The sequence below is a fragment of the Oncorhynchus clarkii genome, chromosome 13, assembly GCF_045791955.1.
Source record: "Oncorhynchus clarkii lewisi isolate Uvic-CL-2024 chromosome 13, UVic_Ocla_1.0, whole genome shotgun sequence".
NCBI lineage: Eukaryota > Metazoa > Chordata > Actinopteri > Salmoniformes > Salmonidae > Oncorhynchus > Oncorhynchus clarkii.
In genome coordinates this window covers 10,461,394-10,486,493 of record NC_092159.1, presented here as the reverse complement: position 1 = coordinate 10,486,493, position 25,100 = coordinate 10,461,394, and the positions used below count along the sequence as shown (strand labels likewise).

The following is a 25,100-nucleotide window of genomic DNA, read 5'->3' as shown; positions in this document are numbered from 1 at the left end:
TTAGAAGCTTATTTCAACGGTACTACCCCATCAAAACCCTTTAAAACAGGGTTAAAACAATCATTTCGATCTCATGGATAGAATTCCAGAGGGGTTACATTTCTCCAGACAGAATTCTCAGCTCTTTACCAAAACAGATGGCGAAGTGGCCATGTTTTTTTTTAAATCCCAGACTGTAGTTTTAGATGATATAATACATTTTGTTAATAATGTCATTTTTGGGTAGTTGTGCTTTTGCTTGTAATGCAAACGAAAGTGAAACCATTGGATGGAGACCCATAGTCGACTTTTGTCATAAGGAGTCGGGATGTCCTGAAAGATAATTTCACAGGTGTATAGAAGAGGACCAGGGACATCATGCTAGAACTGAAATGCTTGCTCATTTGCATGATATTAATTATATATGTTCCATCATCATAATACTCTCATGTCAACAAACTGATATTTCTTCTTTGTTCAACTTATTTTAAAATAGACCCTATAGGCATTAGCTCTGTCATTGTTTTACTTTGTTAATATATCAGTGACTTAAAGGAGGCCACATTCACTGTTTGACAAAATGGAAGAGCGTGAGAACCAATGGAGGATGAACGCATTTATTAACCTTTTCTCAAGGATAAACAAACACTGGCCACTCATCACCTTTTCTCAAGGATAAACAAACACTGGCCACTCATCACCTTTTCTCAAGGATAAACAAACACTGGCCACTCATCACCTTTTCTCAAGGATAAACAAACACTGGCCACTCATCACCTTTTCTCAAGGATAAACAAACACTGGCCACTCATCACCTTTTCTCAAGGATAAACAAACACTGGCCACTCATCACCTTTTCTCATGGATAAACAAACACTGGCCACTCATCACATTTTCTCAAGGATAAACAAACACTGGCCACTCATCACCTTTTCTCAAGGATAAACAAACACTGGCCACTCATCACATTTTCTCAAGGATAAACAAACACTGGCCACTCATCACCTTTTCTCATGGATAAACAAACACTGGCCACTTATCACATTTTCTCAAGGATAAACAAACACTGGCCACTCATCACCTTTTCTCATGGATAAACAAACACTGGCCACTCATCACCTTTTCTCAAGGATAAACAAACACTGGCCACTAATCACCTTTTCTCATGGATAAACAAACACTGGCCACTCATCACCTTTTCTCATGGATAAACAAACACTGGCCACTCATCACCTTTTCTCATGGATAAACAAACACTGGCCACTCATCACCTTTTCTCAAGGATAAACAAACACTGGCCACTCATCACATTTTCTCAAGGATAAACAAACACTGGCCACTCATCACCTTTTCTCAAGGATAAACAAACACTGGCCACTCATCACCTTTTCTCATGGATAAACAAACACTGGCCACTCATCACCTTTTCTCATGGATAAACAAACACTGGCCACTCATCACATTTTCTCAAGGATAAACAAACACTGGCCACTCATCACATTTTCTCATGGATAAACAAACACTGGCCACTCATCACCTTTTCTCAAGGATAAACAAACACTGGCCACTCATCACATTTTCTCATGGATAAACAAACACTGGCCACTCATCACCTTTTCTCATGGATAAACAAACACTGGCCACTCATCACATTTTCTCAAGGATAAACAAACACTGGCCACTCATCACCTTTTCTCATGGATAAACAAACACTGGCCACTCATCACCTTTTCTCATGGATAAACAAACACTGGCCACTCATCACCTTTTCTCATGGATAAACAAACACTGGCCACTCATCACCTTTTCTCATGGATAAACAAACACTGGCCACTCATCACATTTTCTCAAGGATAAACAAACACTGGCCACTCATCACATTTTCTCATGGATAAACAAACACTGGCCACTCATCACCTTTTCTCAAGGATAAACAAACACTGGCCACTCATCACCTTTTCTCAAGGATAAACAAACACTGGCCACTCATCACATTTTCTCAAGGATAAACAAACACTGGCCACTCATCACATTTTCTCAAGGATAAACAAACACTGGCCACTCATCACATTTTCTCAAGGATAAACAAACACTGGCCACTCATCACATTTGACAAGAAGAAAGAAACACGTTTAGATAAGCGATTAAATAAGCGTTATAGTATCATGCTTGACAGTCTCAATATCAACGCCAAGTTAATGTCATACATCGAATCGAATCAGAGTGCAGCTGTATAGTCTTATGCAGATTTGTTGTTTGCTAAAGTTTAGTCTAAAGACACAACTAAAAATGGGCCTAAACCAATGACTTAGGAAACACATTTCAATTCAGGAAGTAAACTGAAATGTCAGATTTTCTCAATGCTTTTCAATGAGGAACAATTGGAATTGGAATTTTCCTAAATTGAAATGGAATTGACCCCAACCCTGAGTGCAACTTTTCAAAATGTCCATCGTTACACCATATTATGAGTTCAAGGAAATGCACTTTGTCCTGAAGGAGGTTGCTGAGGTGAGAACGGGTCATAATAATGGCTGGAACGAGGCAAGTAGAATGGAAACCATGTGTTTGATGTATTTTATACCATTCCACTTATTCCGCTCCGGCAATTCCCACGAGCCCATCCTCCCCAATGAAGGTGCCACCATCTCCCTGTGCTTCAGCTATTGATGGAGGGAGATCTCAGGGAACAATGAGTTGTCACTAGGGGGTCAACCGTTTTGCTTATTGATGACATCATTGTCTACTCTTCCAATAAACAGGAGCATATGAATGCCTTTGATGATGTCTGTGAGTTCAGTGTTCTAGTATTGACTCTGTTGTAATGGCAGAAAACATTCACCGGGTGGCAGCACTGGGGCGGCTGAATTTCACAGCAGCATACTGGACATCCTCGTCCTGAATCTGGGGCTGAGGCAGCTGGACGGTGGAGTATAGAGGCACTTCCTGGTTTTTGGAGCCAGAGAAGTGGATGCTGGCATAGTGAACATAATCCTGGTTGTCTGTGTCAGCTGTCTGTGCTGCAGTAGAGGTCATGGCCATGCTTGAGATGTTGTCATACACTGGACTAGAGTCTCCCTGATGGAGAAAGAGAGGACAGACAACATAAGGAGTAGAGATGCTCCACAAAGCAATACACAGTCATCTTCTGTTTCCAACAGACTCACCTGTACATTCTCTGATGTGTCTCTTGTGTCAGAGGTGGATTTGGAGGCCTTCTTCCTGTTTTACACATTAATTAATCAATCAATCAATGTTACTAAAGCTAAATAATAAAACTGATGTGTTTTCACTTCACTCACCTGAACCACATGAAGCCAGAGAGACAGAGGATGAGAACCAGAACAACCACTATGATTCCTACAGCTGCAGTCATAAAGGAGGTTGGTTTCCCTATGATACAATATGGATGATTTGAGTACATGGCATGATATAATGAACTAAAAATAAACTATAATACAGGACAGTAATGCAATACTTGTTAAGGGATCTTATAACCCAGTGTAAATTAAGGTGTAATTAGTCAGAGTAGAATGATTAAGATTAGATTGAAACATGTAGTTCTGTATTGAAGTATTGAAGATGTAACTTTACCTGCTACAATGATCATCAGAGCTGTAGAGTTCATAGATCCTTTTCCATTCTGGGCCTCACAGTAATATTCCCCTCTGTCCTCAGAGATGATGTTAGTGATGCTGTAACTCTGTCCTGATGCTTTTGGTGAGGCTACGTTCTTCTTGTACCAGGTGTATTTGTCCACAGGTGGGTTGGCATCACTGCTGCAGGTCAGAGTCACTGAACTGCCCTCCACTATTTCACCAGAGGGACTGACTGACACTGAGGTGTTCTTTGGGCCATCTGGTGGACAATATGTAACACATTGTTCATACATAGAGCTTTACATGAGGAGCATCATGGAACTTGGATTTATGATTAAAATAAATGAAATATTAATATAAATATGTATAACTTAGACAATAATGTAACAATACAGTGTTTGTGAAGTACTTGTAGTTACTACAGTAATGAGATGAGTACAATCATGGAACTTGGACAAAGATTGAAATAATGGATAGAATAGATGAGAGAAGATGTTGCTAAAATAATGCAACAGGAGATGGATCACACATCCTCACATCTGACAGTGAGAGTCTCTTCAGCAGAGGGGAGATCCTCATGTCCTTCTACAGAACAGGAGTATCTGCCTGCATCCTCACTGCTGACTGGGTTTAGGAACAGACTGGTAGATTGGTTGGTTACATGTCCATTCTTGTACCAGATGTAGGTGGGGTTGTCACCCAGAGTACAGGTGGTGCTACAGGTCAGTGTCACCTTCTGTCCCTCTGTCACAGTGGGAGGAGTCACCTTCACCTGCAGACCTAAATGAATGAGAATTAAAACACTGAGTACATCATTAAGTAATCGTTTGCAGTGTTGATAGGATGTGACCTGCAGTGTTACCTGTGACAGTCAGAGTTGTTCCAGGGATGGTGGGCTCCCAGGTTGTCTTATCTGTTCTGAATCTAATCTTATACTCAGCTGAGTCCTCCTCTCTCAGGTCTGTGATTCTCAGGATGGAGTCACTCTGCATATTTCCAAGGTACTCCACACGACCTCCATACCCCGGGCTCAGGATTTGAGGCGCCTCATTAAGTTTTCCTTTTTTATACCAGATTGTTTCAGAGACTGTATGACCACTGGGATAAGTATAAGAACAGGATATGTCCACTGATGACCCATTCAAGGTACAGATCCTCTGATAGGTGTAAGTCACGTGGAAATAACTGTGACCCTCAACAGCTGAAACACAAGTACATTTTTCAAATGGTGTCAGTATTTAGAACTGTAAAATCAACCACCATTAATCTAAATGGAATAGTAGCTCTATCTCATGTCTGTTTCAGTAAACATCAACCACCATTAATCTAAATGGAATAGTAGCTCTATCTCATGTCTGTTTCAATAAACATCAACCACCATTAATCTAAATGGAATAGTAGCTCTATCTCATGTCTGTTTCACTAAACATCAACCACCATTAATCTAAATGGAATAGTAGCTCTATCTCATGTCTGTTTCACTAAACATCAACCACCATTAATCTAAATGGAATAGTAGCTCTATCTCATGTCTGTTTCACTAAACATCAACCACCATTAATCTAAATGGAATAGTAGCTCTATCTCATGTCTGTTTCACTAAACATCAACCACCATTAATCTAAATGGAATAGTAGCTCTATCTCATGTCTGTTTCACTAAACATCAACCACCATTAATCTAAATGGAATAGTAGCTCTATCTCATGTCTGTTTCACTAAACATAAACACTGACCAATGATGTATTGGATGATTTTGACAGACTTTAAAAGTGTCTCAGTCACACTCACACACTGCAGGAGATTTGATGCCTTTTACAGCACAGTAGAAGCTGTCTTCAGTTTTAAAGTAGAATGAGTATGAGGGAGAGGAGGCCTCTTGTACAATCTTACTGTTCCTGTACCAAATGTAGGTGGGGTTACCAGTCAGAGTACAGGTGGTGCTACAGGTCAGTGTCGTTGACAACAATGTAGTGGTCACCTTCACCTGCAGGTCTGGAGTAGAAAACAACATTAAAACCATTAATGACCTGTTGTCTAGTTCAAATGAGGCAGGAGTGGACGTTCTCAAATCATCAATTCAGACATTCCTTTTTATACCATACATTCATGTTAATTGTATTATTTCTGTACAAATCAAAACAATTTTTCCAGAACCACTTAAACAGATCAACACTATATATAATATCACTGTACCTGTAACAGACAGAGTGATTAAACAGATCACACTATATTTAATAATATCACTGTACCTGTAACAGACAGAGTGATTAAACAGATCAACACTATATATAATATCACTGTACCTGTAACAGACAGAGTGATTAAACAGATCAACACTATATATAATATCACTGTACCTGTAACAGACAGAGTGATTAAACAGATCAACACTATATATAATATCACTGTACCTGTAACAGACAGAGTGATTAAACAGATCAATACCATATATAATATCACTGTACCTGTAACAGACAGAGTGACTCCAGGATAGCCAGAATATTTCCCTCCAGTCTGATCTGTTATGAATCTGAATTTGTACGTAGCTGAGTCACTCTCTCTCAGGTCTTTGATTCTCAGGGTGTGGCCATTCGTCTTATCATTATGGTACGTCACACGACCATTGTAGTCTGAGTCATTTCTCAGATTTACATAAATCTCCACATCAAACTTTTTGATGAACCAGAAGGTTGTTGTGACTTTATGCCAACTGGGATATGTGTAAGAGCAGGACATCTCCACTGTTGACCCCTTCAAGGTACAGATACTCCGAGTGGTGTATGTCACACTCCAGACATTCTGACTCAGTACCACTGAAACACAGTTAGACATCACAAGGACGTTACATTAAGTTCAAGGTCTTGTGACTCACACTAACACTTTGTTCCATAGTTGCTGAGTTGAGACATAGATACTCTTTGGTTGAGTGTGAATGGAAACCACAGATAAGATTCACTCAGTGAGGTGAGAAAGACAACTGTTTAAAGGGAAGTGGAGACACCAAATGTGTCGACAGTAGAACATGAAAATGGTTATGCTTTTAGAAATATCTGTAGTTTGACAAACTGGGCAGCTAAAATATATGAATGAGACCATACCTGCTACAGACCAGAGAAAGACCACCAACACACTTCCTGCTGTTCTCAAGGACATTGTTGCATCTCTCAACCTGCAGTCTTAGAAACATAAACAACAACTCTATAGCTGGTGAATAACTCCACCTGATACATTGAAGTATAAACTGTAAATGGGGTCCAGGACCTCATTACTGAGAATGAACCAGGCTCATATTGTGTTGTGTTGTATTGTGCTAAATGGTTGTCTATGTGAATACTGTCTGTCTGTAAGTCTACTGCACTATGTATGTATGTAATGTGTGTGATGTGTTGCATGTCTGTCTACATCTGTCTATTTAAGATGACATGATGTATGATGCAAAAACTATTTATCTAATAGATACAATAAAGTCATCATCACCATCATCATCACCATCATTATAAACAACAACAACTTATTGAACAGATCTGTAGAACTGTAAACACATATTTCTGAATGTTCTGAAGCTGTTTTATTCTCAGAACCCCAAATACAGGAGGATAAATGTTCAATCATCTACGGTCCGTCAAGCCGTATAGCAGCCTAAAGACTGACGCCCGGTTTCAATTATAGCTCCTATCCCCAAGCTGTGAGGATAAACAGAAGTCACACACACAATGTTACAATGTTTGTTTGCTTGTCTATTTTACCCTGATTAATCATCTCATCACTATGTATATCAACACTTCTACACTGAGACACTTTATGAATACAGACCCTGATGTAACAACCAAAACACAGCTCAAAACATAACAAGTAAAATGATACATTACCCTCAAGTATATGACTTATGACTAAAAACAAATAACCAAAAACTATTTTTCCAGATATTGTCAACTGTACTTACAGGGTGAAGTGAAGGGGAGAGGTCTTGTACAGTGAATCAACTTACTGGTAGTGAGTGGGAACTGCTAGTAAGTGTCAGTTCTGTGGTTGATACATATTTAAAGTAGATGACAACTGTCCTCTCCTTCCTCTTTAAGACATTAACATGCATGAAGACCAGACCAGCACATCAGAAAAGGGAAGTTACTGTATTAAAATGGGTCTTACATTTCTATAATGGACAAAATGTCCCCCATTTCCACTTTTATTTAAATACAGAACCATGTTAACAATATGTTGACTATTCTATATGGAATGTTTATAATATCTTAGAATGTGTTGTCTTGTCCCTCTGAGTTCTACATGGAACAGGTCAAAGTTCCATTTGGTCAGTTCCATGATGTCCTTCTATTCATTCTATTCTACTAACCCATTTAATGTACACTCCTCATCAGCTGCATCAAAGACCCTGCCCTGACCACCTTTAGTGTCTACAACATGGTTGTTGTAAAGGCGTTGGCCTGGGCAACAACCCCCTCAAGATTCTAATGATGACTTCATCTCCATCATCTAACATCAATAACCAAACATGTTTCACAGCTCAGGCCGAGGGGGGAAGGAAATCAGAGGAACACTCCTCTTCACTTTGACACTTACTCCTACTGTGTGCCCAGTGTGCGGTCTGTGCTGTGTGTCAGAGGACTACAAAAGCGGTGACACCCTCCCAACAGCCCCATTCTAGCCAAGTTCCCTGTTCCCCTTTCAGGTCCCTCCTCCCCTTCCTCAATCATCATATTCATTATTCCTCCTCTTCTTCCTTAATCTGTATCCTGACGGTACGTGGTGTTCAGGGTTGCCATGGTTTCCTGTCTCTCCCTCTCTGGTCAGGCTTGTGTTTGAAGCTACACTTGTCACCATAGAAACAGCCAGGTGTCCTCCAGAAGAAACACTCATCACCATTGATGGGGGCCATCCTCCTGGTCCTGGGAGAGAGAGACAAACAGTATGAAAACACAAGCACCTGCACCTGTGTTTAACAGACGGGAGACTCTGGCAGCTCAGGACAGGCTCGGTAGCACCTGTAGGGAGGAGACGGAGAGACAGCCTGGTGCGGGGGGCTGCCACCGGAGGGCTGGTGCGTGGAGGCGGCACCGGCTAGACCGGACCGTGGAGGCGCACTGGAGGTCTCGAGCACCGAGCCTGCCCAACCCTACCTGGCTGAATGCTCCCCGTAGCCAGGCCAGTGCGGCAAGGTGGAATAGCCCGAACCGGACTGTGCTACTGCCTTCTCATACCACCGCCTCTCGCTGCCTCCAGCTCTGCCTTGGGGCGGCGATATTCTCCAGCCTGTGCCCAGGGTCCCTTGCCGTCCAGAATCTCCTCCGATGTCCAGGAGTCTGGAGAACGCTGCTGCTGCTGCCCGTTACCACGCTGCTTGGTCCTTTGGTGGTGAGTGATTCTGTAACGGCCGTTGGTGGTGGAATAAGAGGAGGACCAAGGTGCAGCGTGGTATATGTCCATATTTATTAAATGAACACGGAAATAACAAAAATAACAAAGAGACCGACCGAAAACAGTTCTGGCTGGTGCAGACACACAACAGAAAACAATCACCCACAACTCAAAGGTGAAACCAGGCTACCCAAGTATGGTTCTCAATCAGGGACAACGATTGACAGCTGCCTCTGATTGAGAACCATTCCAGGCCAAACACAGAAATCCCAAATTATAGAAAAAAGAACATAGACTGCCCACCCCAACTCACGCCCTGACCATACTAAAACAAAGACAAAACAAAGGAACTAAGGTCAGAACGTGACACTGTGCTCCTGCTTCCACCTTCCATTTCAAACGTTTATATGAGATGATTGGTAACACTTTATAACTCATAATTATTCATTATAAATGTTTATATATATGTTTATAAATTGTAGATGATGTTTTGACAGCCAGATGGATGTCCTTACCCTGTGGAGGCATACTGGGAGGCTGGGGAGGTGTTGAGGCCTATGGGGTTGGTCCTCTGAGGAGAGGGAGGTGTTCTCTGCATTTAGCTGTCTGGGTACCTGATCACCAGCCTGGTGCTCTCCAGCTCCACCCCTGGACCGGAGGACAAACAGCAGGCACATTCCAAATACATGCAATGGGACCAATAGCATTGTCCCACAAGTACAATGGAACCAATAACAAAGCTTGTTTTTCCTTTGCTGCCAGAAATTAGTTGAATCGTTGTACTTTCCTCTCTGTGTTGAACGATGGTGATACTATTTAAAGCTCTAAACTGAAGCTCTAAACTGAAGGCTCTTGACTCTGTGTATCATGCAGAGACGTCTAACTCACCATTGTGATCTCTACTGTGCTGTCAGGTGGACATCAGTAGCAACACGCAGCCTAAAACCCTGGTCCATTCCTATTCAGAAGGCCATTTAAGGAAAACTGAGCGGAGTGGAAGGGAGGTAGAGGAGATGAAGTGAGAGAGTGAAGGGGAGAAAGGATGGGGAGATAGAAGGAGTGGGGAGAGGGAGAAGACAGACTGACACACACACACAATCAGCAATTTCCACGTTCACAGTAGAAAGCTCAGACACTGACCTTCAACCCCTTCAGTGCATTCCCCTTGAGGAAGTATCCCTTTGGCCAATCAGGGTTGAGCTGGATGGACTTCTGAGTGTCTGACAGGCAGAGGGGTAGAGCTCCAGACACCAGTAGCAGTATAAACCATATTCCCAGAGAACAAAAGAAATACAAGAAATGAGATCAAAGTAGAAATAGTCCATCCAGACCTTTAAAACCTAGTAAATCTGTTGGACCACTTACACTAGAGTACTCCTGCAATAGTCTAGGGAGCAACATACCCATACCCCACACACACACACACACACACACACACACACACACACACACATACACGCAAAAACACACACACATGCAGGCACACACACACACACACACACACACACACACCCATACAACGTCTGAACTACCGGGAAAGACTCTGGCAAGTTCCAGACTCAGTGTGTGTTTACATGTGTGTGTGCGTGTGTGCGTGCATGTTTGTGTGTGTGTTTGTTGATGAACAGTGCTGATTGTTGATCTATTACAGTTTATCTCCTGACAGTAATGGAGTATCCCTGGCTGGCCTATAGGCTAGCCACTCATGCATTATGTTGCTCAATGGCGCCATCATGTGTACAATAGGCAGAAATACAAGAAACATAATTGATTTATTTGTTGTCTATTTATTGTCTTAAGCTGAGCTTATTTACAACATGAGACTTGTACTGTATTCAATGTAAAAAAAACTGAAAAATGTAATGTATCTAAAATAGGTAATAATTCATAATTTGATAATAAAACAAGCAATATTATGACACTGAACAATATGGTATAACATAATATAAAATATAAATTGCCCAATAACATCTGACACCATTACAAAGTAAAACGTATTAAAACAAATCAGGAGAAACTCCAGAGCTAAAATGATTTAAAAGCTCTTATCAATATTATTCATTTTGTGTCACTAAAACAAGCCAATACTTTATCTATTATAAAAAATCTGGAATTGGCTAAATCCCATAGAAAAAGATCAACAACAGATAAGTACACAAGAAAAGTAGGCTATTTATTAAGGGGAGCAAGTTCAGAAAGGAAACCCGAGTGTCCGCCTCAACTGAGAATGGAACCAATTAGAGGCTAGTATCATTCACGACTTCCTTATTGACCTGGTCTGCTCTTACATCCTTCTGCCGCTTGCTGCTACTAAGCGCTGGCTTCTTTTTCTCCATTGACTGCTGCTGTAACTATCTGTTTCTCACTATGCTGCTGATTTCTGATATGTTTTCTTTGTAAGTGCTCGCTAGCTGTGTTTAAACCTCACCAGCATCGTTCAATATGCTCATGTTGCAATGTTTGGCTGCTGCGGTGATGTGATTGATTGTGAGGATCAACCATGTTACTGCTCTGTTTTCAGTTAATAGCCGGCGACATGTAGAATTAGCTAAGTAGAATTAGCCTCAGGAGTAGTCAATCATATAGCCTACTTGTTTGTTCCCAATACCAGCTTTCGAGCTGAGTCAGTGCGCTCCGTGAACCATCATAGAGAATAGTCCTTCATCCATACAAGGAGGAAGAAGCCTGTGCTAGACTAGCATACAGGCTATGTGTTGCTATACAGTGAGTGAGAAGCAATGTTTTCAGATCATGAGCAGGAGATACTGTTTATCACAGTGATTCAGTAGTATTTCAGTCTGTGGACGTTAACTAGTTTAGTACAACATGTCGTCAGCTCACGAAACCGCTGAAATCAATGCACACGATCAGCTATAGCTTACATTTTACAGGTCATCCCGGTCACATTAGTCGGTGTGACTTTCGCCGACAGTCACTATTCAAATGTTGTCCAAAATATTTCTGGTTATTATTCTTGGAACCCTATTCTCTTACACAGTTTAAACTAGAAGCCTTCAAATGAACTTGCAAACTGGTCTGGACTAGTGCATTTGTATAGTTACACTTTTGCTGCACTTCTACTCTGATTTGCTCAGAGCGTCTGCTAGCTCATTGGTGCAGGGGTTCTTAAACCTTTTCAGCCTGGGACCCGAATGCAACATTCTGTGTTTTCCTGGGACCCAAACTTAGGAAAATATGCAACTATACATAAATATCAGTACATTTCATTGGCCTTATGCCTAAAACAAACGCAATATAGACAAAAACAAATAACAATGACATTAAATATCTATTAATGTTTATTTTCCCCCATTGAAAACACATATCTGTCTAGGCTGGAACTGTTGCTGTTAAAATACAATAAATCATTTTAATTCTGAACTGGAATAAAAGGATTGATCACATCACACAGATGAATAACAGAACACATGTAACAGTATAACGTCCCCTCGCGCGAAGCAGGGACCCTCTGCACACATCAACAACAGTCACCCACGAAACGTCGTTACCCATCGCTCCACAAAAGCCGTGGCCCTTGCAGGGCAAGGGGAACTACTACTTCAAGGTCTCAGAGCAAGTGACGTCACTGATTGAAACGCTATTTAGCGCGCACCGCTAACTAAGCTAGCCGTTTCACATCCGTTACACTCACCCCCCTTTTGACCTTCCTCCTTTTCCGCAGCAACCAGTGATCCGGGTCAACAGCATCAATGTAACAGTATAACTTTAAACCGTCCCCTCGCCCATACCCGGGCTCGAACCAGGGACCCTCTGCACACATCAACAACAGTCACCCTCGAAGCATCGTTACCCATCGCTCCACAGAGCAAGTGACGTCACCGATTCAAACGCTATTTAGCGCGCACCGCTAACTAAGCTAGCCGTTTCACATCCGTTACACACACACACAGGCTTTTTGATAGTGCAACCCTAAGTAACAGTACAGATGAAAAATGATCAGGCCTACTGTACATCTTACTGTACAAATGCTTGTTGAAAGTCAAGGTTGGAACTGTTGCTGTTAAACGGGGCAAGTTCAAATCCCAGAGCTGACAATTTAAAAATCTGTCGTTCTGCCCCTGAACAGGCAGTTAACCCACTAGGCCGTCATTGAAAATAAGAATTTGTTCTTAACTGACTTGCCTGGTTAAATAAAGGTCAAAACAAATAAAATACATATGTTTTTATTCTGACCTGGAATAAAGTGATTGATCACATCTGTAGACCAGAAAACCCCCACACAGTCCTAATGAGAGCAGGTCTATTCTGGGCTCTGTTTTTGACAGTGCAACACTGAGGTCAAGCTCAGCCTTGAAACTGTTTCTGTACATGTTTTTAAGTGTCAGAGTTGAGAACCCTGACTCACATAGGTATGTGGTGCCAAACTGGACCAGAACATCTACTGCTTTTTCAGTCAGGCAGGAGACCGCTTCCTACTGTAGATGAGCAACCCAGAACTGTGAGTGTGTTTGCCTCAAAAAGTATCTTGCTTCAATCAGTTAATTCCAGAATAACAATTATTATTGTATTTTAACAGCAACAGTTCCAACCTAGACTAGTTTTCAACAATAATTTCTACAGTAAGATGTAAAGTAGGCCTGATCATTTTTCATTTTCATCTGTACTGTTACTAGGGTTGCACTCTCAGTAGCTAGCTTGTTTTGGCGAATGTTAGCTATTAGCTGTGTACAAGGCCAGGGGATTGAAAGAGAAACTCACATCTACCACTATGAGTTAGTTAGTACTCCCTTATTACTGCTTATCACTGGGGCCAACCTGTTATAAAATGCCAACAATCTGAACGACAGCACTGCATAGTGTGTAGCCGAGTGATCTTCAAGAAAAGTGCAGAAAAAGAGATCCGGTACACAACTCTGATGCACACAGGCATCTCCCTCTCACACTGGTGCAGCTGCCAAACTGAGCAGAGACGGTGCTTAAGCAGAAAGCGCACTGAACAGAGAGCGCAGATGCACTTGGCCAAATCAATTCCAGTAATTCATGAAATAATGATATATTTACACTGAGACGTCGCGACCCACCATTAACAGGTCCGTGACCCAACTTTAAGAAAGGCTGCATTACTGTTATGGCGACTGATCGTCCTCCGACCAAAAGGCCTGTATGGCCCAGTACATCACTGGGGCCAAGCTTTAACCTCTAACCTGACAGTGTCAGAGGAAGGCCATAAAAATTGTCAGACTCCAGCTACCCCAGTCATAGGCTGTTCTCTTTGCTACCACACGGCAAGAGGTCCCGGACCGCCAAGTCTAGGTCCAAAAGGCTTCTTAACAGCTTCTACCCCCAAGCCAAGACTCCTGAACAGCTAATCAAAGGGAGACCAAGACGCTGCTGCAACACACTGTTTATTATCTATGCATAGTCACTTTAACCCTACCTACATGTACATATTACCTCAACTACCCAGTGTCCCCCAAATTGGCTCTGTACGATACCCCCTGTAGAGGGGTTGGGTTAAATGCATAAGACACATTTCAGTTGAATGCATTCAGTTGTACAACTGACAAGGTATCCATCCCCCTTTCCCTTTATATATCCTCTATTTTTTACTTAACACTTATTTTTTCGTAACTTATTTTTTTCGTAACTTCTGAAAGCATAGTTGGTTAAGGGGCTTGTAAGTAAGCATTTCCCTGTAAGATCCACACCTGTTGTATTCCGCACATGTGACAAATACAATTTGATACTGTTGCATGAGTCACATTATTAGTTTCCATTTGATGGTATAATTTGTGTCACTCTAATATTTACTTCATCCTTATCTACAACAGTAGGTTTAGGCTCTGATGTATTAGCCATGTTCTAATCCTGTTCTGTATTTTACATAGTTAGTCCTCCCTGTCGGTCCATCTTTACATAGTTAGTCCTCCCTGTCGGTCCATCTTTACATAGTTAGTCCTCCCTGTCGGTCCATCTTTACATAGTTAGTCCTCCCTGTCGGTCCATCTTTACATAGTTAGTCCTCCCTGTCGGTCCATCTTTACATAGTTAGTCCTCCCTGTCGGTCCATCTTTACATAGTTAGTTCTCCCTGTCGGTCCATCTTTACATAGGTAGTCCTCCCTGTCGGTCCATCTTTACATAGTTAGTCCTCCCTGACGGTCCATCTTTACATAGTTAGTTCTCCCTGTCGGTCCATCTTTACATAGTTAGTCCTCCCTGACGGTCCATCTTTACATAGTTAGTCCTCCCTGTCGGTATATCTTTACATTGTATGCTACTGTAGCGATCACTTCATTCTAGTCATCATGTATTAGCTACTGTTGTTCATTCTTATTAATCTTCTGCTAGTAATACATTTACGCATGTTATCATGTATGCTTGTACATAGTGAGTATGCAGGCATCTTATACCCTGATGAGACTCACTCTGCTACAGTAGTTTTAGTGAGAGTGGGTGATATCTACCACCATCGTGCTGTTGGCCGCTATATGCGCTGTTCAGCAGTCGAGCATTACTGGATCTTTTTATCATTAAGCATATATTCATAGATGTACGGCATTATTTAAAATGTCATACTACTTCTTCAACCTGACGTTCTTCCTCAGATTTCAAGTTATCACATTGGACCTTAGTGGGGAAGCTGACGCTGTGATTACTAATCAAGGCTAGCTATAATTTCAGCTGTGTTGGATGGGCTGTTAATATTAGCATTACCTAACATGTGGTGGTCTTACTGTAGTTTCAGCTGTGTTGGATGGGATGTTGATACTATTATTATCTAGCATGTGGTGCTCTTACTGTAGTTTCAGCTGTGTTGGATGGGATGTTGATACTATTATTACCTAGCATGCGGTGGGCTTACTATAGTTTCAGCTGTGTTGGATGGGATGTTGATACTACCATTACCTAGCATGAGGTGGTCTTACTATAGTTTCTGCTGTGTTGGATGGCATGTTGATACTAGCATTATCTAGCATGTGGTGGTCTTACTATAGTTTCTGCTGTGTTGGATGGGCTGTTAATACTAGCATTACCTAACATGTGGTGGTCTTACTATAGTTTCTGCTGTGTTGGATGGCATGTTGATACTAGCATTACCTAACATGTGGTGGTCTTACTATAGTTTCTGCTGTGTTGGATGGGATGTTGATACTAGCATTACCTAGCATGCGGTGGGCTTACTAAACACCTGAAGGAGCAGAGCTAATGAATAGTTCAACATATTTCTACATGAAATGTAATAAAATCTGGAAAAGGCAAAATCTTATAGAAAAACAGCAGAAGCATAATCTATCCCATTTATCATCTATATACAAACTGTATTTATCATCTATATACATACTGTATTGATCATCGATATACATACTGTATTGATCATTTATCATCTATATACAAACTGTATTTATCATCTAGACACATACTGTATTTATCATTAGGAGAACAATCTAAATTCCAGCGTTCACTCAGAAGTTAAAGGTCATTGTCTCAAACCTTCTAGACTATAAAGCATAATGATAGTAAGAGAATAGCATTGTGAGGCCTAGCTTTGGTTTGATGCTGTTTGTCTTCAGTCCAGGTTCTGTGGTGGTTCTCTTCAGTCCAGGTTCTGTGGTGGGTCTCTTCAGTCCAGGTTCTGTGGTGGTTCTCTTCAGTCCAGGTTCTGTTGTGGTTCTCTTCAGTCCAGGTTCTGTGGTGGTTCTCTTCAGTCAGGTTCTGTGGTGGTTCTCTTCAGTCAGGTTCTGTGGTGGTTCTCTTCAGTCAGGTTCTGCGGTGGTTCTCTTCAGTCCAGGTTCTGTGGTGGTACTCTTCAGTCAGGTTCTGTGGTGGTTCTCTTCAGTCCAGGTACTGTGGTGGTTCTCTTCAATCCAGGTTCTGTGATGGTTCTCTTCAGTCCAGGTTCTGTGGTGGTTCGCTCCAGTTCTCATAATCGGAGGGCTCAGCATCTATCTGAGGATATGTGTCACTTTCCAGGATCTTTGGTGGTTCGCTCCAGTTCTCATAATCGGAGGGCTCAACATCTATCTGAGGGTCTGTGTCACTTTCCAGGTTCTTTGGTGGTTCGCTCCAGTTCCCATAATCGGAGGGCTCAGCATCTATCTGAGGGGCTGTGTCACAGGGGAGTCCCTGAATCTGAAAGAAGACACTCTGAATTAGCACTTTACGAACCACTCCCTCTACATTTTTATGTAAATTAATTTTCTTACTGTCTATGTTATTAGGATTAAAATAACTTCTGTTGTTGACATTATTACCAGTGTGTCTGCTGTGGTATCACTTCCTCCTGTGGATCTCCTGTAAAGAGGGACAGAGTGAGTTCTGCTCTCTACTGAACTCTAGTGGAAGTTGATATGTTACTAATACAGTAGATGTAAATGGCTGGCTCACCTCTTCATATAGCAGTAGATGGTGACAAGAAGAGCTCCAGCAGTCAGGACAGCCCCCACCCCCACCACAGGAACCCAGGAAAACACTGCTGCAGGGTCATGAGTTTATAAATGCATGATGTCAGAATGAAATCTGTAAAATTACAGAGCACCAAAAATGGACAGAATGTGTCATACTTACATATAACATTAATATGGACAGGGATAGTCTCTCTCCCTATAATGTTCAGAGCCTCACAGTAGTATCCCTCTCTGTCCTCAGAGCTGACGTTATGGATGGTGTAACTCTGTCCTGATGCTTTTGGTGAGGTTACATTCCTCTTGTACCAGGTGTAGTTTTCCACAGGTGGGTTGGCATCACTGCTGCAGGTCAGATTCACTGAACTGCCCTCCACTATTTCACCAGAGGGACTGACTGACACTGAGGTGTCCTTTGGGCCATCTGGTAAAGGACCATTAAAAAGACATTAACATCTTGGTTATTGTATATATTATCTTGGCTTTCTGAAGACATTAGATTTAGCAAATAAAGTACATCGGTGCATTTTACAAGATATATTAAAATAATTACATTGAGAAAAATTAAAATCACATGATTTTCCTTAATAAATAATACAACTGGAGATAGATACAAAATAATTACAATGTTAATATACCAAGCTAATGATTTGAACCCCATGTACTTACATCTGACAGTGAGAGTCTCTTCAGCAGAGGGGAGATCCTCATGTCCTTCTACAGCACAGGAGTATCTGCCTGTATCCTCACTGCTGACTGAGAATAGGATATAGACAGGAGAGGAGGTGTTGCTGTTTGGTATAGACTGTCCATTCTTAAACCAACTGTAGACTGTGATGGGGTCCAGTGTACAGTTGGTTCTACATGTCAGTGTGACATTCTCCCTCTCTGACACAGATGTAGGATCCATCTCCAACACAACATCTAGAGTAAAAGGAAACAAATCATTAATATCCTCCTACAGTGCCTTGCGAAAGTATTCGGCCCCCTTGAACTTTGCGACCTTTTGCCACATTTCAGGCTTCAAACATAAAGATATAAAACTGATTTTTTTTGTGAAGAATCAACAACAAGTGGGACACAATCATGAAGTGGAAAGACATTTATTGGATATTTCAAACTTTTTTAACAAATCAAAAACTGAAAAATTGGGCGTGCAAAATTATTCAGCCCCTTTACTTTCAGTGCAGCAAACTCTCTCCAGAAGTTCAGTGAGGATCTCTGAATGATCCAATGTTGACCTAAATGACTAATGATGATAAATACAATCCACCTGTGTGTAATCAAGTCTCTGTATAAATGCACCTGCACTGTGATAGTCTCAGAGGTCCGTTAAAAGCGCAGAGAGCATCATGAAGAACAAGGAACACACCAGGCAGGTCCGAGATACTGTTGTGAAGAAGTTTAAAGACGGATTTGGATACAAAAAGATTTCCCAAGCTTTAAACATCCCAAGGAGCACTGTGCAAGCGATAATATTGAAATGGAAGGAGTATCCGACCACTGCAAATCTACCAAGACCTGGCCGTCCATCTAAACTTTCAGCTCATACAAGGAGAAGACTGATCAGAGATGCAGCCAAGAGGCCCATGATCACTCTGGATGAACTGCAGAGATCTACAGCTGAGGTGGGAGACTCTGTCCATAGGACAACAATCAGTCGTATATTGCACAAATCTGGCCTTTATGGAAGAGTGGCAAGAAGAAAGCCATTTCTTAAAGATATCCATAAAAAGTGTTGTTTAAAGTTTGCCACAAGCCACCTGGGAGACACACCAAACATGTGGAAGAAGGTGCTCTGGTCAGATGAAACCAAAATTTAACTTTTGGCAACAATGCAAAACGTTATGTTTGGCGTAAAAGCAACACAGCTGAACACACCATCCCCACTGTCAAACATGGTGGTGGCAGCATCATGGTTTGGACCTGCTTTTCTTCAGCAGGGACAGGGAAGATGGTTAAAATTGATGGGAAGATGGATGGAGCCAAATACAGGACCATTCTGGAAGAAAACCTGATGGAGTCTGCAAAAGACCTGAGACTGGGACGGAGATTTGTCTTCCAACAAGACAATGATCCAAAACATAAAGCAAAATCTACAATGGAATGGTTCAAAAATAAACATATCCAGGTGTTAGAATGGCCAAGTCAAAGTCCAGACCTGAATCCAATCGAGAATCTGTAGAAAGAACTGAAAACTGCTGTTCACAAATGCTCTCCATCCAACCTCACTGAGCTCGAGCTGTTTTGCAAGGAGGAATGGGAAAAAATGTCAGTCTCTCGATGTGCAAAACTGATAGAGACATACCCCAAGCGACTTACAGCTGTAATCGCAGCAAAAGGTGGCGCTACAAAGTATTAACTTAAGGGGGCTGAATAATTTTGCACGCCCAATTTTTCAGTTTTTGATTTGTTAAAAAAGTTTGAAATATCCAATAAATGTCGTTCCACTTCATGATTGTGTCCCACTTGTTGTTGATTCTTCACAAAAAAAATACAGTTTTATATCTTTATGTTTGAAGCCTGAAATGTGGCAAAAGGTCGCAAAGTTCAAGGGGGCCGAATACTTTCGCAAGGCACTGTAAATACACAATATATTCAAAAGTATGTGGACACCCTTTCAAATTAGTGGATCCAGCTATTACAGCTGCACCCGTTTCTGGCAGGTGTATAAAATCGAGCACACAGCCATGCAATCCTCATAGACAAACATTGACAGTAGAATGGCCTTACTGAAGAGCTCAGTGACTTTCAACATGTCACCGTCATAGGATGCCACCTTTCCAAGAAGTCAGTTTGTCGAATTTCTGCCATGCTAGAGCAGCCCCATTCAACTGTAAGTGCTGTTATTGTGAAGTGGAAACATCTAGGAGCAACAGCGTCTCAGCCGCAAATTGGTAGGCCACACAAGTCAAGCTCACAGAACGGGGCCGCCGAGTGCTGAAGCGCTTAGCACTTTAAAATCGTCTGTTCTGGGGTGCAACACTCACTATCAAGCTCCAAACTGCCTTTGGAGCTTCAGCACAATAACTGTTCGTCGGGGGCTTCATGAAATGGGTTCCCATGGCCGAGCAGCCGTACACAAGCCTAAGATCACCATGAGCTATGCCAAGCGTCGACACAAGATGGCGCTGACAGAGATGGTCACCTCGCTTCGGGTCCTTAGAAAAGTTCTTTGTTTTTTAATGTATTATTTCTTACATTGTTAGCCCAGAAAATCTCAAGTGTTATTAGATACAGCCGGGAAGAACTATTGGATATTAAAGCGACGTCAACTTCCCAACATTTAGACCAGGAATATGTCTTTCCCGAATTGGTTCCCTTGTTCGGAACTCCACCCTGACGTCAGATCTTATCCCAGAGGCCGACCCAAAACAACGTGGTCGCCGCAGGAGAGGCAGATGGCCTACTGGTCAGACGCAGAAGGCGAGCACACCATCCACCGCTTCCGAGCATATTACTCGCCAATGTCCATTCTCCAGACAAGTTGCCTTCCAGAGAGACATCAGAGATTGTAACATTCTCTCTTTCACGGAAACATGGCTCACTATGGATACGTTGTCAGAGTCGGTACAGCAACCCGGTATCTTCATGCAACACGCCAAGAGAAACAAACATCTCTCTGGTAAGAAGAAGGGAGGGGGTGTATGCCTTATGATTCAATACCTGTGGTGTAATCATAACAACATGCAGGAACTTAAGTCCTTCTGTTCACCTGACCTAGAATTCCTTACAATCAAATTCCAACAGCATTATCTTCCAAGAGAATTCTCTTGGATTATAGTCACAGCCGTGTATATCCCCCCCCAAGCAGATACCTCGTCGGCCCTGAAAGAACTTCACACTGGAAACCATACATCCCAAGGCTGCATTTATTGTAGCTGGGGATTTTAACAAAGCCAACCTGTTAACAAGCCTTCCTAAATTGTACCAGCATATCGACTGCGTGACTCAAGCTGGTAGCATTCTGGATCACTGCTACTCTAACTTCTGTGATGCATACAAAACCCTCCCCCGCCCTGCCTTCGGCAAATCTGATCATGACTCTAATTTGTTGCTCCCAGCCTATAGACAGAAACTAAAACCGGAAACTCCCATACTCAGGTCTATTCAACGCTGGTCTGACCAATCGAATTCCACCCTTCAAGATTGCTTCGATCACGTGGACTGGGATATGTTCCGGATAGCATCAGACAATAACATTGATGTATATGCTGACTTGGTGAGCGAGTTTATTAGCAAGTGCATCAGAGATGCTTTACCCACTGTGACTATTAAAACGTTTCCTAACCAGAAACCGTGGATTGATGGCAGAATTGAACACTGAAAGTGCGAACCACCGCTTTTAACCATGGCAAGGCGACTGGAAACATGACCGAATACAAACAGTGCAGCTATTCCCTCCGCAAGGCAATCAAACAAGCAAAGCGTCGGTATAGAGACAAAGTAGAGTCGCAATTCAACGGCTCAAACACGAGACGTATGTGGCAGGGTCTACAGTCAATCACGGATTACAAAAAGAAAACCAGCCCCGTCGTAGACACCAATGTCTTACTCCCAGACAAATTAAACAACTTTTTTGCTCGCTTTGAGGACAATACAGTGCCACTGACATGGCCCGCTACCATAGACTGTGGGCTCTCCTTCTCCGTGGCTGACGTGAGTAAAGCATTTAAACGGGTTAACCCTCGCAAGGCTGCCGGCCCAGATGGCATCCCTGGCCGTGTCCTCAGAGCATGCGCAGACCAGCTGGCTGGTGTGTTTACGGACATATTCAATCAATCCCTATCCCAGTCTGCTCTCCCCACATGCTTCAAGAGGGCCACCATTATTCCTGTTCCCAAAAAAGCTAAGGTAACTGAAATAAATGACTATCGCCCCGTTGCATTCACTTCTGTCATCATGAAGTGCTTTGAGCGACTAGTCAAGTCTCATATCACCTGACTTGGTGATAGACCAAGACCCACACTCCAATTTGCTTACCGCTCCAATAGGTCCACTGATGATGCAATCGCCAACACACTGCACACTGCCCTATCCCATTTGGACAAGAAGAATACCTACGTAAGAACGGAAACATGACTACACTTCATTGACTACAGCTCAGTGCCATCCAAACTCGTCGTTAAGACCCTGGGTCCCGTATGCAACTGGGTCCTGGACTTTCTGACGGGCTGCCCCCAGGGGGTGAAGATAGGAAACAATATCTCCAACCAGCTGGTCCTCAACACTGGGGCCCTACAAGGGTACGTTCTCAGCCCTCTCCTGTACTCCCTGTTCACCTATGACTGCGTGCCATGCACGGTTCCAACTCCATCATCAAGTTTGCAGACTACAGTGGTAGGCTTCATGACCAACGACGAGACGGCCTACAGGGAGGAGGTTAGGGCTCCCGGAGTGTGGTGTCAGGAAAATAACTTCTCACTCAACATCAACAAAACACAGGAGATGATCTTGGACTTGGACCCCCCCCCCCCCCCCCCCCCATCCACATCGACAGGACAGTCGTGGAGAAGGTGGAAAGTTTTAACTTCTTCGGGATTGGTGTCCAACTTAAGCGTATGTAAACTTCCGACTTAAACTCTATGTCCTCTGATGTGAAATACAATATTTGTTATTTTTCTGTTACATACCACTACTAAGCCTGTATTACTGCCCTTAATAAGGTAATTAAAGTCATCTACAGTTGAAGTTGGAAGTTTACATACACTTAGGTTGGAGTCATAATTAAAACTCGTTTTCAACCACTCCACAAATTGCTTGTTAACAAACTATAGTTTTGGCAAGTCGATTAGAACATCTACATTGTGCATGACACAAGTGATTTTTCCAATAATTGTGTGAGACGCAGATTATTTCACTTATAATTCACTGAATCACAATTCCAGTGGGTCAGAAGTTTACATACACTAAGTTGACTGTGCCTTTAAACAACTTGGAAATTCCAGAAAATTATGTCATGGCTTTAGAAGCTTCTGATAGGATAATTAACATCATTTGAGTCAATTGGAGGTGTACATGTGGAAGTATTTCAAGGCCTACCTTCAAACTCGGTGCCTCTTTGGTTGACATCTTGGGAAAATCTAAAGAAATCAGCCAAGACCTCAGAAAAAATTGTAGACCTACACAAGTCTGGTTCATCATTGGGAGCAATTTCCAAACGCCTGAAGGTACCACGTTCATCTGTACAATCAATAGTACGCAAGTATAAACACCATGCGACCACGCAGCCGTCATAGCTCTCAGAACTGTTTGGCCATAATGACCATCTTATGTTTAGAGGAAAGGGGGAGGCTTGCAACCTGAAGAAGACCATCCCAACTGTGAAGCACGGGGGTGGCAGCATCATGTTGTGGTGGTGCTTTGTTGAAAAAGCGACTGGTGCACTTCACAAAACAGATGGCATCAAGAGGCAGGAAAATTATGTGGATATATTGAAGCAACATCTCAAGACATCAGTCAGGAAGTCAAAGCTTGGTTGCAAATGGGTCTTCCAAATGGACAATGACCCCAAGCATACTTCCAAAGTTGTGGCAAAATGGCTTAAAGACAACAAAGTCAAGTTATTGGAGTGGCCATCACAAAGCCCTGAACTCAATCCTATAGAAAATTTGTGGGCAGAACTGAAAAAGCGTGTGCGAGCAAGGAGGCCTACAAACCTGACTCAGTTACACCAGCTCTGTCAGGAGGAATGGGCCAAAATTCATCCAACTTATTGTGGGAAGCTTGTGGAAGGCTACGTTTGACCCAAGTTAAACAATAAAGGCAATGCTACCAAATACTAATTGACTGTATGTAAACTTCTGACCCACTGGGAATGTGATGAAAGAAATCAAAGCTTAAATAAATAATTATCTCTACTATTATTCTGACAATTCACAATCATAAAATAAAGTGGTGATCCTAACTGACCTAGAACAGGGAATTTTTACTAGCATTAAATGTCAGGAATTGTTCAAAACTGAGTTTAAATGTATGTGACTGTCACGTTCTGACCTTTATTTCCTTTGTTTTGTATTTATTTAGTATGGTCAGGGCGAGAGTTGGGTGGGCAGTCTGTTTGTTTTTCTATGTTTTGGGGCATTTCTATGTTTCGGCCTAGTATGGTTCTCAATCAGAGGCAGGTGTCAGTAGATGTCTCTGTTTGAGAATCATACTTAGGTAGCCTGGGTTTCACCGTTTGTTTGTGGGTGTTTGTTTCCGTGTCTGTGTTTTTCACCACACGGTACTGTTTCGGTTTTCGTTCGTTTCACGTTTATTGTTTTTGAATCAGTTGTGTTCATGTTGAGTATTTCTTATTAAAAAACCATGGACACTCAACACGCCGCGGTCCTCCGATCCTTCTCGCCTCTCCTCTTCAGACGAAGAGGAGGAAAACCTTTACATTGACTAAGGTGTATGTAAACTTCTGACTTCAACTGTGTGTGAAATGTGTGACAGATTACCTGTGACAGTCAGGGAGACAGGTGAGCCAGAGAACTTTTCTCCAGATGTTATGAATCTGAACATGTACCCAGCAGAGTCACGCAATCTCAGATCTGTGATTCTCAGGGTGCAGTCACTCTCCTTATCCCCAAGGTACTCTATATGACCTTCATACCCTGGCACTGAGCTCAGATCTTCAGCATCCTTATCAGACCATTTAGTAAACCAGAAAGCTGTTTTGATCTCATGATTACTGGGATATGTGTAAGAGCAGGATATGTTCACTGTTGACCCCTTCAAAGCACAGATATTCTGATGGGTGTAAGTCACACTCCAACACTTCTGACCTGAAAGACA

General features: G+C 42.2%; 2 protein-coding genes across 2 annotated transcripts in view; both read right to left on the bottom strand.

Annotated features, from left to right (window-relative positions):
• Window positions 1-2,048: 2,048 nt before the first annotated feature.
• The window catches only part of LOC139424399 (B-cell receptor CD22-like), a 33,036-nt gene continuing 9,984 nt past the window's right edge, over window positions 2,049-25,100 (bottom strand). Inside the window, exons 4-11 of the mRNA XM_071176173.1 lie at window positions 24,764-25,090; window positions 5,369-5,572; window positions 4,441-4,779; window positions 4,116-4,358; window positions 3,574-3,837; window positions 3,282-3,372; window positions 3,147-3,201; window positions 2,049-3,057 (exon numbers count right to left, since the gene is read on the bottom strand). Of these exons, the coding sequence (XP_071032274.1) occupies window positions 2,818-3,057; window positions 3,147-3,201; window positions 3,282-3,372; window positions 3,574-3,837; window positions 4,116-4,358; window positions 4,441-4,779; window positions 5,369-5,572; window positions 24,764-25,090 (1,763 nt within the window). The 3' untranslated portion in view covers window positions 2,049-2,817. The remainder of the gene's footprint in view (window positions 3,058-3,146; window positions 3,202-3,281; window positions 3,373-3,573; window positions 3,838-4,115; window positions 4,359-4,440; window positions 4,780-5,368; window positions 5,573-24,763; window positions 25,091-25,100) is intronic.
• On the bottom strand, window positions 16,804-18,228 carry LOC139424131 (B-cell receptor CD22-like). Its single transcript, XM_071175828.1, has 5 exons — window positions 17,988-18,228; window positions 17,482-17,742; window positions 17,302-17,389; window positions 17,169-17,208; window positions 16,804-17,046 (listed from the first exon to the last, which is right to left on the bottom strand). The coding sequence occupies exons 1-5, from the start codon at window positions 18,226-18,228 to the stop codon at window positions 16,804-16,806; spliced, it is 873 nt and encodes a 290-aa protein (XP_071031929.1).